The sequence below is a fragment of the Carlito syrichta genome, unplaced genomic scaffold, assembly GCF_000164805.1.
Source record: "Carlito syrichta isolate Samal-C Ts95f unplaced genomic scaffold, Tarsius_syrichta-2.0.1 Scaffold304318, whole genome shotgun sequence".
NCBI classification, from domain to species: Eukaryota; Metazoa; Chordata; class Mammalia; order Primates; family Tarsiidae; genus Carlito; species Carlito syrichta.
In genome coordinates this window covers 365,266-376,993 of record NW_007248414.1, presented here as the reverse complement: position 1 = coordinate 376,993, position 11,728 = coordinate 365,266, and the positions used below count along the sequence as shown (strand labels likewise).

The 11,728-nt window shown below is 51.9% G+C and overlaps 1 protein-coding gene across 1 annotated transcript in view; it reads left to right on the top strand.

Moving 5' to 3' along the window:
• SLC6A1 (solute carrier family 6 member 1) overlaps positions 1-10,739 on the top strand; it is a 21,519-nt gene extending 10,780 nt beyond the window's left edge. The window contains exons 9-15 of the mRNA XM_008059641.1: positions 80-204; positions 1,790-1,902; positions 2,289-2,420; positions 4,102-4,204; positions 5,952-6,052; positions 6,828-6,995; positions 8,420-10,739. Coding sequence (XP_008057832.1) covers positions 80-204; positions 1,790-1,902; positions 2,289-2,420; positions 4,102-4,204; positions 5,952-6,052; positions 6,828-6,995; positions 8,420-8,524 — 847 coding nt within the window. The 3' untranslated portion in view covers positions 8,525-10,739. The remainder of the gene's footprint in view (positions 1-79; positions 205-1,789; positions 1,903-2,288; positions 2,421-4,101; positions 4,205-5,951; positions 6,053-6,827; positions 6,996-8,419) is intronic.
• The last annotated feature ends 989 nt before the right edge of the window (positions 10,740-11,728 follow it).

The window sequence follows — 11,728 nt, the reverse complement described above, 5'->3', positions numbered from 1 at the left end:
CGCCGCCACAATCACGGCCGGTGAGCTCCACCTTCCCGCCAGCCCCGCCCTCCCTGGCTCTTTCCCTCCGCCCCTGCAGGGACTCCATCATCGTCTGCTGCATCAACTCCTGCACCAGCATGTTCGCAGGCTTCGTCATCTTCTCCATCGTGGGCTTCATGGCCCATGTCACCAAGAGGTCCATTGCTGATGTGGCGGCTTCAGGTCCGCGCGGCCCCCGTGGGGTCCCGGTTCCTGGGGCGGGAGGGGCTCACGGCGCTGGCGAGTACAGCCGTCATCACCACCTCCCCCCCGTGGTCCGCTGGCACTGAGCGCTCCCCACCCCGCCCACGTGCCAGGCAACGCGCTCAGCAATTTGCATGAACTGTGTATCCTTCCATCCTCCCAACATGTGATGCAGCCTGTTGTTACCCCATTTCATAGGTGAGGAAGCAGGCTCAATAAAGTTACCTGCCTACGGTCATGGAGCTAGAAAGGCAGTGGGTCTGAAGTTTGAGTCCAGAACTGGCTGCCTCCAAAGCCTGGGCCCTTGGTTTCCTGGTCATACAGGCATGTCCAGCACAATCCTGGACTTTCAGAGAGAGAAGACCCATTCTTGGCCTGTGGAGTATAAACTCTGGTCCAACTGGGACATATTCACCACCACACTACAAAGCCTCCTAAGTCTGTGCTTTTATCTCAGCTCCAAAAATGTTCTCACCAAGTGAGCCGTGCCCACCCTGCTCACCACATGGTCATCAATGCCACAGGGCAGGGAAAGCCCCCGGCAACCCTTTCCTGCTCAGTCAGGTGGGTAGCCAGTGGGAGGGGCCCACCATGTGCACGAGGCCCTGAGGCTCAGCGAAGTGGCATGTCTCATGCCTTGGAGCATTGGGTCCATCGCGTGGGAAGGACCATTCTCTGCTGAGGTTCTCACCTCCCCTCTAGAGTGCCCCCCATCTCATTTCTCGGGAACTCCCCAGCCACCCCCCACCCATCCAAAGCCAGGCCCAGGGAAGTTACAGTCTCTTTCCATCTCATACCAAGGTTTTCTGACCTCTTGGACACACCACCAGACACTCAAACACAGCATGCCCCAAGCAGGGCGCCCCAAACCTTCTCCTCCTCTGTGTGCCCAATCGCAGGAAGGCTTCCGTCATCCGGTGCCCAGGCCAGAGCCCTGGGCATTGCCCCAGATTCTTCCCTCATCCTCACCTGCAAGCCAGCCAGAACCAGGACTTGCTCCTGCAGCCTTCTGAGTATCTCTCCATCTGGCCACCTCCCAGCACCCGCACTGTCCCTACCACTGGCCAGGCACGGAAGTCTCTCATCCGGACACAGACAACAGCCATAGCGTCTCCTCGATCCTCTTGCCTCTGGCCCTAATCCCTACGGCCCCTTGTCCCCTCCCTGTTTCCTCATCTGGAGAAAGGGAGTGACAACACTCACTCAAAAGGTCACTCTGCACCAATAAGGGAGGAGGTGGGGGGTTCAGGGTTCAGAAATTGCCAGTCAGGTACAATGTCCACTACCTGGGGAATGGGCCACCTGAGACCCAATCCCTACCACCACACAATGTGTCTATGTAATGAACATGTATGTGTACCCCCTGAATCTAAAATAAAAATGGAAAAAGGACAGCTTTGGGAAAATACAAAATAAGATAAAAATGTAGCAATAATTTTAAAGATTATTTGTAAGGTCACTTTGAAGATGAAAAGGCGGGGGGAGCATGGAAGGCAGGTGGTGGCTGCGTACACTGTGGTGCTCAGTGCCTTTTTTTCCTCCTCTCTTGCCCTTCCCTCCATAGGCCCCGGGCTGGCGTTCCTGGCATACCCAGAGGCCGTGACCCAGCTGCCCATCTCTCCTCTCTGGGCCATCCTCTTCTTCTCAATGCTGCTGATGTTGGGCATTGACAGCCAGGTGAGGGTCTTCTCCCACACCTTGAGGACCAACCCCCTTCCCCCAGGCTCCTCAGTCCAGGAGAAAGTGAGAAAAGGAGGCTACTCTTAGGATCCCAAGAGTATGACCGAGAATTTCAGACCCCAGAATGTTCCACTGCATGACACTTTAGAAAACAGCCCAGCCAAATTCTCCATTATCTAGAAGGGGAAACTGAGGCCCAGGGGGAAGGGACTCTCCTGAGGTCACAGAGTGAGTCAGTGGCAGAATCAGGCTGGACCCTGGGTCTCTCCTGGCCCTGCTGGCCCGATGCTGCTGGGCCTCCTACCTCCTCTCAGAGGACCAGGCTTCGGGTGGGTCTGGGCTGGGGGTGGCTGCAGGTGGCTGACCTCTGTTCCTGCCTGAAGTTCTGCACCGTGGAGGGTTTCATCACGGCCCTGGTGGATGAGTACCCCAGGCTACTCCGCAACCGCAGGGAGCTCTTCATTGCTGCTGTCTGTATCGTCTCCTACCTGATCGGCCTCTCCAACATCACCCAGGTGGGCTCAGCCAGCATCCGGCACACCTCCGGCACTGCCCCAGGGTCACTCCTGGGGCCTCATTTGCCTTTTCCCAGCCCTGTTGTATCCCGCCTTGCATCTCTTCATTGACCACCATCTCTGATGCCTGGCACACAGCCGTGAGTCAGACAGGGGCATCTGGGTTGGTGGGAGACGCAGATCTTGAGCTAGGAGGTGTAGGACAGAGCTAGAGAATGCGGCACCTAACCTGCCCTGGGGCACCCAGGACTGCCTCCGGAGGAGGGGATGCCTGAGCTGAGCTTTGTGAAAGGCTCACAGAGCCGGCTCGGTGGCTCAGCCTGTAATCCCGCGCCTGGGGGGGGCTGAGGTGAGTGGATTGCCTGAGCCCGCGGGTTCGAGACCCGCCTGGGCAGCGAGACCTCATCTCTACAATAAATCAAAAAATTAGCCAGGCGTGGTAGTGCACGCCTGTAGTTCCAGCTACTTGGAAGGCTGAGGCAGAAGGATCGCCGGAGGCCAGCAGGTCGAGGCTGCGGTGGCCGGGAGCGGCCATGCGCTCTAGTCTGGGCAACAGAGTGAGACTCCATCTCAAAAAAAAAAAAAAAGAAAGGCTCACAGGAGTCAACCAGGGATCCACGTTGGGGCCAGGCCTTTGTAGGGGACACTGCCCAAAGCTTGCTTTCATCCCCGCTTTTCTTTTTGTGTTGACATGGATGAGGAGTGCTCTCTGCGTGCCAGACCTCCTGAGTCTAGTCAGAAGACATGCACATACCTGAGGAGTTGTACAATCAGTATAAAGCACTCTAAAGATGTGAGCTCAGCCCTGATTAATGATCCACAAAACCGCTCCTGCAGCCAAAGGCAGTTCTGGTCCAGAGTTAATGTTCATTCCTTTCTTCACTCTCAGTTGTTGAACATCGACTCTGGGCCTGGCATGACCCTGGAAATGCTGCAGTTCATGTGACGGACACGACTGTGTCTGCTTTCTTGGAGCTTGCATTTTGAAGGACAAGACTGACATATAAATCAGATGATTCTGGAGTGTTAAGTACCACAAAGAAAAGAGGAGAGTAGGATAGAGAATGGACTGTGGGGTCAGGTGGGGGCGGGGAGAACACTTCCACAGATGAGGACGGTCTCTCTGAGGAAATGACATTTGAGACTTAAATGAGAGGAAGAGCCAGCCAGAGGAAGAAAGCACAGCAGGTGCAAAGGGCCTGAGGTAGGAATGGGCTGGAAGGTTTGAGGACCAGAAAAGAGGCCAGTGTGGCAGAGGCAGAGAGAGTAAAGGGGGTGGGGGTGAAGGACCAGAGCGTGCAGGAACTTGCAGGCCAAGACATCGGATTGGATTGGATGGGACTGGATATTTTTGCCGATTCACATGTTCTATTTATTGTCTCACGTACGCCGTGGAAGGTTTTAAGCGGGGAAGAGACAGGCCTAGCGCGCAACATGGAAAGGTGGCCCTGGTGGCCAGCTCCTCTTTCTGCCCTCCTGCCTTGCCAGAAATGGGAGTGTCCCTCTACCACCCGGACATTTTCTTCCCAACTCCCAGTGTCAGCATTCAGGCCCTCTCCTGGTCAGAAGGCCCTCAGTGCTTCCTCTAATCTACCCTTACGCCAAAGCCCATGTTGTCTGTGAACAGAATGCACCGGGCATGGGGGGCGGTGGCCGGTCCTCACCTCTTTTCCTCTTGCAGGGGGGCATCTACGTCTTCAAACTTTTCGACTACTACTCCGCCAGTGGCATGAGCCTGCTCTTCCTCGTGTTCTTCGAGTGCGTCTCTATCTCCTGGTTTTACGGTGAGCTCTGCCCCCTCCTCCCTTGGCCATTTGTCCTTTCACTCCTTGCCTCATTGATCATTCATCAAATACAACGTGGACACGGGCCCCGCCCTACATTAATTTATTTATTCTTCACAACACAATTCAACAAGCTTAGCACAGGAGGTCCCCACCTTTAGAAGATATAAGAACAGTTAAATGAATTTTTCAAAAAGATTAGCAGAACATAAAACAGGAAAAAAAAACCTTAAATAAATTCATTTAAAATGGGAGCCGACATTTTTTTCATCACTTTCAGTATACACCGTTTTTTTGAGATTTTTATCTAAGAAAGAAAAATTAAAACTATATTAAAAAGTATTAAAGTTACATATTCAACAGAGGCTAGGCTGTAAGGAAAAGTGTACTCTGCCTTAGAACAAATAACAAAGGAAACATTGATTTTATTTGTTTATTTTGTGGCCTATGTCTCTCAAGCCAACTGCATGACAGTCAAAAAGGATGTCCTTCCCTGCACGTTGGATTGTCACAGCAGAGTAAATTTTTTGAAAGCAACAGGACACTCTGTGTATCGTCTTTGCAGTGTTTGCCACCTCACCCCTCTTGTCATCGTCCCTTCTTCTTATTTACATTTGTGTAAATGTAAGTGCAGTTTTGTAGTTGGGCATATTCCAGAGTGGTGAAGTTTGGGCTTTAAGCGTAAAGTTCACCTGGAGAGTGAAAACTGCACCCGCTAAGCGATTTCTCCTCACCCACCCCCTGCCATCCTCCCGAGTCTCCAGTGTCTGCCATCTACATTCTGTGTTCACGTGTACCCATTGTGTATCTCCCACTTGTAAGTGAGAATGTGTGGGATTTTTCTCTCTGAGTTGTTTCACTTACGGTAATGATCTTCAGTTCCATCCATGTTACTGCAAAAGACATGGTTTCATTCTTTTTTATGGATATATAATACTTTATCATGTATCTATGCCACATTTTCTTTATCCAGTCATCCGCTGATGAACACTTAGGTTGACTCATATCTCTGCTGTTGTAAATAGTGCTGTAATGAGCGTATGAGTACAGACACCTTTTTGATATAATGATTTCTTTTCCTTTGGGTAGATACCCAATAGTGGGATTGCTGGATCCAATAATAGTTCTATTTTTTGTTCTTTGAGAACTCTCCATCCTGTTTTCCATAGAGGGGGTACTAATTTACACCCCCACCAACACCTTCTCTCAATGACTGTTCTAACACAGTCGGAGCCAAACCCGTCAGTGATTTGCCTGTCGAGCAGTGCCCACCCCGACTCTGGCGAACTTTAATACACCCAGTGAGTTTGGAGGGGTTTTTGTGTGAGAGATTTGCAGTTCTTCTTTGCAACCGATCGCCAGTTTCTCATAGCATGAGACCATCAGGGAACACGGCCCCTGCCCAGCAAAGCCTTTGAAGGAATGGCTGGGATCGATGTTGAGTTGAGTGGGAGGGACATCGAGAGTGGGAAGACATGTTTTGTAAGTTTCTTTTTGTTGGTAGACATTCTCCCATGAGGTGACTTGCTTTCCTGTACACTTGCTGTGGACACTGGACTACTGAAAAATACTGAGAAAACGAGGCTCCCCACCCCCCGGGGCATTAGCCCCATGGTGCAGACGAGGAAACAGGCTCAGGGGGCTTGGGTGGCTTGTCCATGGTCACACTGGAAGTGGCAGGACCAGGCTTTGCACCTGCAGTCCCCACAGCTCATCCATCCTCTGGCTCTTGCTCCCAATGTCACAGGTGTCAACCGATTCTACGACAATATCCAGGAGATGGTTGGCTCCAGGCCCTGCATCTGGTGGAAGCTCTGCTGGTCTTTCTTCACCCCAATCATCGTGGCGGTAAGAACAAGGCTTGACCAGCCCCACTAGGATGAGGCTAGACCAGGCCCTAGGGCAACACAGGTCTGGGGAGAAACTTCCGGAGGCAAAAGTGGGTGGAAGAGGTGCCCAGAAACCCTATTCCTTAATAATACTTCTCCTTGCAACTTGTTGAGCATCTGCTCTGCACCCTGCCTGAGACCAGACCCATTACATCTTCCTCGCAGACTTCAACCAAGCAGGGGTTATTGTCCCACTTAGCACTGAAGGATCTGGGGCTCACCCAGCTAGCGAGTGCTGGGATTTGAACCAGGCCGGCCAGAATCTGAAGCCCAGGCTCTTGGCCCTTGGAGGCCTCTTGTTCTCAGCGTCTCTCATTTCTCTCATCCCACCAGGGGGAGCTGAGACCAGAGTGGGCCTGGAAGTGGGGGCCTGGGCCACTGTATATGTTGCGTCCTTTACAAGGACACCCCAGCGATGGCAGGCTGGAGCTGGCATCCATCCCTTGTTCTGCCCCCAAGCTAGTCATTCTGGGGGAAGGGGTGCCTTCCTCTAGTTGGTCCCCCTAAAGGGGTGCCTTTCCTGCTGATCTTCTCAGAGAGGGTGCCTTTTCCTGTTATGCACAAGGCACCTTGCGTGCTGGCAGCAGCCTTGGGTGCAGAATTCCCAGGAGGCTGGGCTGTGCAGGGATCAGCCTCCAGGCAGAGGCCAGAGGCAGAGGGCCAGAGGCTTCAAGGTGGTCCGGTGGGAGTGACTGACTGCTCCCCCTCCATCCCCTCTCCTCTACCCTCCCCAGGGTGTGTTCATCTTCAGTGCTGTGCAGATGACACCTCTCACCATGGGAAGCTACGTTTTCCCCAAGTGGGGCCAGGGTGTGGGCTGGCTCATGGCTCTGTCTTCCATGGTCCTCATCCCAGGGTACATGGCCTACATGTTTCTCACCTTAAAGGGCTCCCTGAAGCAGGTAAGCCTTTCTCCACCCCTCAGCTTGCTAGACCCCTTCCCCCTGCTGCACTGAGCACAGCCCCACCCGCTGTGGAGCTCACAGTCTAGTTGGGGAGACAGACGCGTCAACAGCCAATGACAATAGAGTGTTAGGGCCACCGCAACTGGACAAACCAGGGAGGTGAGGGCAGATAGCCCTGCCTGGGTTAAGGAGGATTAGGAAAGGCTTCCTGGAAGAGGTGATAGCTAAGGAGAGGCCTGAGGGTAAGCCAGACTTAAAGGTAGAAGCAGAAAGAATGGTCCTAGAAGAGGGGAGGAGAGGATGAGAAGCATATGCAGAGGTCCAGGGGTATAAACTGCATTTGGTGAACTGAAGGGAGATCAGTGTGGCTGGAAGGTAGAGTGGGAAGGGGCGGGCGGTATGATAAGAGATGAGGTTGGGGATATAAGAAGGTCCAGCCAGGCGTGGTAGCTCACATCTGTAATCCCAGCACTTTGAGAAGCCAAGGTGAGAGGATCACCTAAGCCCAGGAGTTGAGGCTGCAGTGAGTCTGGGCAACAGAATGAAACCCTGACTTAAAAAAAAAAAAAAGAAGTCCAGCCAGAGCATAAAAGGCTTTGAAAATCAGGGCAAGAACTTTGAACTTCATCCTGGAGGCACTGGAGAGTCTTCAAGGGCGGGAACGGAGTGGGATCAGATGTGTTGAGGGCTTACTCTAGATCTCACTTGTGGGCTTGATATAGAGAAAATGTGGTCTTATGCGCAAGGCGAGACAAAGCATGAAAGGCGTGCTGCCCCCAGTAGCGGCCTCTTCATCGCACACAGTGCCAGGTCCATGCCAGCGCTTTATTCAGTTGCACTGAATTCTTGAGGGAAGCAAGGCACCTGATACAAGACCTGAGGAGGCAGAGCATGAGCTGTGTGAAAGGAAGTCTGTGCCAGAGGGTGCAGCAAGTGCAAAGGCCCTGGGGCAGAAGCACACCTGGTGCCTTTGAGGGGCAGAGAGGAGTCCGGTGTGGCTGGGGTGGACAGGTGAGTGGGGAGATGAGGGGACACTGAGGTCTGAGAGGTGACAGGCCAGACTGTGGAAGGCCTTGTGGGACTCTGGATTTCCTCTTGGTGAAATGGGAGCTCTTGCTGGGTCCTGTCTCTCCCACTGTGCTGCGCTGAGAAGGGAGCAGAGGGCTGATGGGCAAGAACGGAAGGTGAGGGCCAGTTAGGAGCTACTGCAATGACCCAAGTGTGGGGGCCATAGTGCGGCTGTGGGGGAGGAGGGGCAGTGGAGGGACGGCGCATTGCCTGGATGTGGCTGGAGTCTGCACGGAGCTCGGAGGCAGAGCAGACAGGACAGACTTCAAGGGTGGGAGGAGGGAGCGGCCTGGCCTCGCCATCCCAGCCCGAATTCCCCCCGGAGAGCCTCACGCCCTCCCCGGTGCCCACAGCGCATCCAGGTCATGATCCAGCCCAGTGAGGACATCGTGCGCCCAGAGAACGGTCCAGAGCAGCCCCAGGCCGGCAGCTCTGCCAGCAAGGAGGCCTACATCTAGGCGTGGGGGCCGCTCGCCGACCCGACGCTCTCGCCCCCCGACCTGGCTGACGCGACCGCCACTTGATGTCTGAAGATACCTTCTATCTCAACCTACCTCGAGTGGCGAGTCCAGACACCATCACCACGCAGAGAGAGGGGAGGTGGGAGGACAGTTGACCCCCTGGGTGGGCCCTGCCGTGGGCAAGGATCCCCGGTGGCTTCCGGCACCCGGGGGCTGGTGACCTTTATAACCCGGGCCCCATCAGCGTCCCGCAGTGGGCGTTTGTAGCTGCCACGGCAGATCATTTTTCTCCCGCCAGCGAGCGTCACAGCGCGGCCACACGCATCCTGGCTTTTAGTCGTGTTCCTGACTGTTCTCTTACTGCCGAAACCCATGACTGTTATCTCGGACTTTGCCGGAGCTCCCTTCCCCCGGGGGGCAGCTCTGTGCATGGGAAAGAGCCCTTTGTAAGTGGGGATCTCCAGGGAGAGCTCCCTCTGAAGTGGCAGGGAGCCAGGACCTCTGCCTTCCTGTTCTGGTCTCTCCTTCCCGAGGCAGCTGGACAAAACCACCCCCAGGACCTCAGTCCGTTCCCGGAGCTGCGTCGCATGCAGCCTGCGGAATATCCCTTCCCTGCTGCCCCAGCGAGCGAGCACACCTGCAGCCCAGTGTCCCTGTCCCTCCTGACCAGGCCGTCCTGACTGCACCTGGCCCCGTGCGTCCGTCCAGACAGGCCCCACTTGCTGGAAAACTGCCACAAGCACAAATGATTTCTTTTCCTCGCCATTCCAGGACCTCGGGGCCCACAGGGAGGAGCCCTCATTGGGGGCTCCCATCTCTCTTAAGCTGCCCAGTTTTACAGAGTCTAGAGTAGTTGTAGAGGAAATCAAGGTGAAGGATCTGTCTGAGTCGAGACGAACACAGCTAGCTTTGGGGTTCCCTCCTCAAAGACTACCCTCACTGCCACCCTTCCAGGCTGCTGCCTCCTCGCCTCCCTGGAATTCCTCAGCAGGGGTCTCCTGGTGTTCTTCCAGAGACACCCGCCCCCAACAATGTGCTTCCGAGATTAAAACTGCTTCATTGGGAAGTGTTATTTGTTCCTTTCTGGAATTGGGCTCCGTGGAGGTGATGGCAAATCGGGCGAGCCCAGTTTCCTGCAAGCTCCAGGAACTGAGTGTTCCTCCTTTGCCAGGAAGATGGGTTCCCGTGTAACAAACCAGATGTTGTGCCCTGTAGCTCCTTAGCTAGTTAGCTCACAAACTGTGTTTTATGGCTAATCCTTAATAACTATGGTAAATAACTGTGACTGTGGGTTTTTTGATCTCTTGTCATTCTCATCCGGAAGTGACCAGCATACCAGTTCTTGCAATAAGATATTACCCTCAGAATATTAAGCACATTATTGTAGAGAAAAAAAATACGTGTAGACATATAAATGCACACACGTGCACTTTCATCCTCATGCGTGGCGCGTAGGGTCTCATTTGATATTGTGTAGAAAATCTAAAGCCTTTTCCAGAGGTCATCTGTAAAATAGTCTCATTGCTAAGGCATCCCAAATGCCAAGAATGAATCCATGATCAAATTACATACGTGTGGTTAAGTCATAGGGTTTAGAATGGCAGGAACCCATCACTGTGTCCCATGGTCCCATCTCCCCTTCTGTGTGTGAATTCCTCTAGAGTAAAAGCAGAAAGATTTCTAACTTTCTCTTTGTTCTTCAGTGTGAAACTGAGACCAAGTCTTTCTAAGACAAATGCAGTGTATTTCATGTTCGTAAGCAATTCTAAGTGAGATGTTTGGCAAGAAATCCCCTAACCGATTTCCATCCAAACCTACCTTATAGAGCACAATATTAAGTGTCGTACAATTACTGTGAGAACTGTGAATATGTGTAACTTTTTTTTTTTAGTATTTGCCCGGGGGAGGGGAAAGATATTGTATTATCATATATGCTTTTTTTTGCAATAAGGATTTATTCTCAGAACACCAAGTAAATCTCTATATAAAAAAATATATGTAATATATACATATTCAAACTATATACAGAGCCTGTTTTAAAAAAATTACAGTATTATTTAGTAAAATTATCTGTTCTATGGACCAAATGTAAAATATTTATAAATGAAGATGCATTTTAAATGTCTATAAATGGTGTCATAACCAGAGCACGGGCGTTATGTAAGTTTCTAAGAATTTAGAGGAAAAATAATAAAGGTTCTATAATATATAATATCAGACCTTCAGTTCTTTGGGGCGGGGGCACAGTAGACTCTTCTTTCATCAGAACAACAACACATATACACAAAATTCTTTTTCCCCCTGCACAGAGAGATTTGGGCTCAAAATCCAGGGATTGATCAAAGGAACAAGATCTAAGACCTTTGGTGGGAAGTAAGGGTCTTAAGGGAGGACTTGGGGATCAGAGCATAAGGGAAGAGGTGCATGCCACTCACCAGATCCCTGTCTCTCCCTGTTGCCCCTCTTGCGGGGAGCCTTAGAGATACCCCATGAGCATAGGACTCCAGAAACCACAGTGTGTGGGAACAGCAAGATGCCAAGCCAGCCTCTTAGTAAGCGTGTTATGTCTACAGTGGAGTAATGGGACCTTGGAGAACCCTGACAGGCCATGTTCTCCGTTTGCACCAAGAACTTGCTTCGAACGCACAAAGGTATTCTGCGCCTGGGGCCCTGTCACATCCTTTCTTATGGAAGTTACTTACACGGAAAATGATGCCATAGAAGAGAAAGGAGAGACAGGCAGCCCAGACGTACTTCTCCACAAGGTAGCTAGCGCTGGCAGAATGCGAGCATATCCATACGTGAGATAAATTTAACCAAGCACAGGTTTCCACAGCTCTAGTAAGAATGAATTGTGTGCACAAGCTGTGAAACATACATCGTGTCATTTCACATGCAAGCCAAATGTGCTTCCATTTGCATGTGCATACTCTAACGATGAACAGTAACTTTATGCTAATAATTTAAAATTTCCTTTATTTAGAACAATATAAATAGCACATTAAGAAACCCCATGACCAACCGAGAGAGAGAGAGAGAGACAGAGAGAGAGAGAGAGAAAGAGAGACAGACCATGGAAGGAAGAAAAAGCTGTATATGTTAGCACCTTGAGCAGCACATTTTTCTTGCTTTTAGACAAGATGCCCTGTATTCTCCATTTGCACTGGGCCCTGCATGTTATGCAGCCAGCCCTGGGGAAAG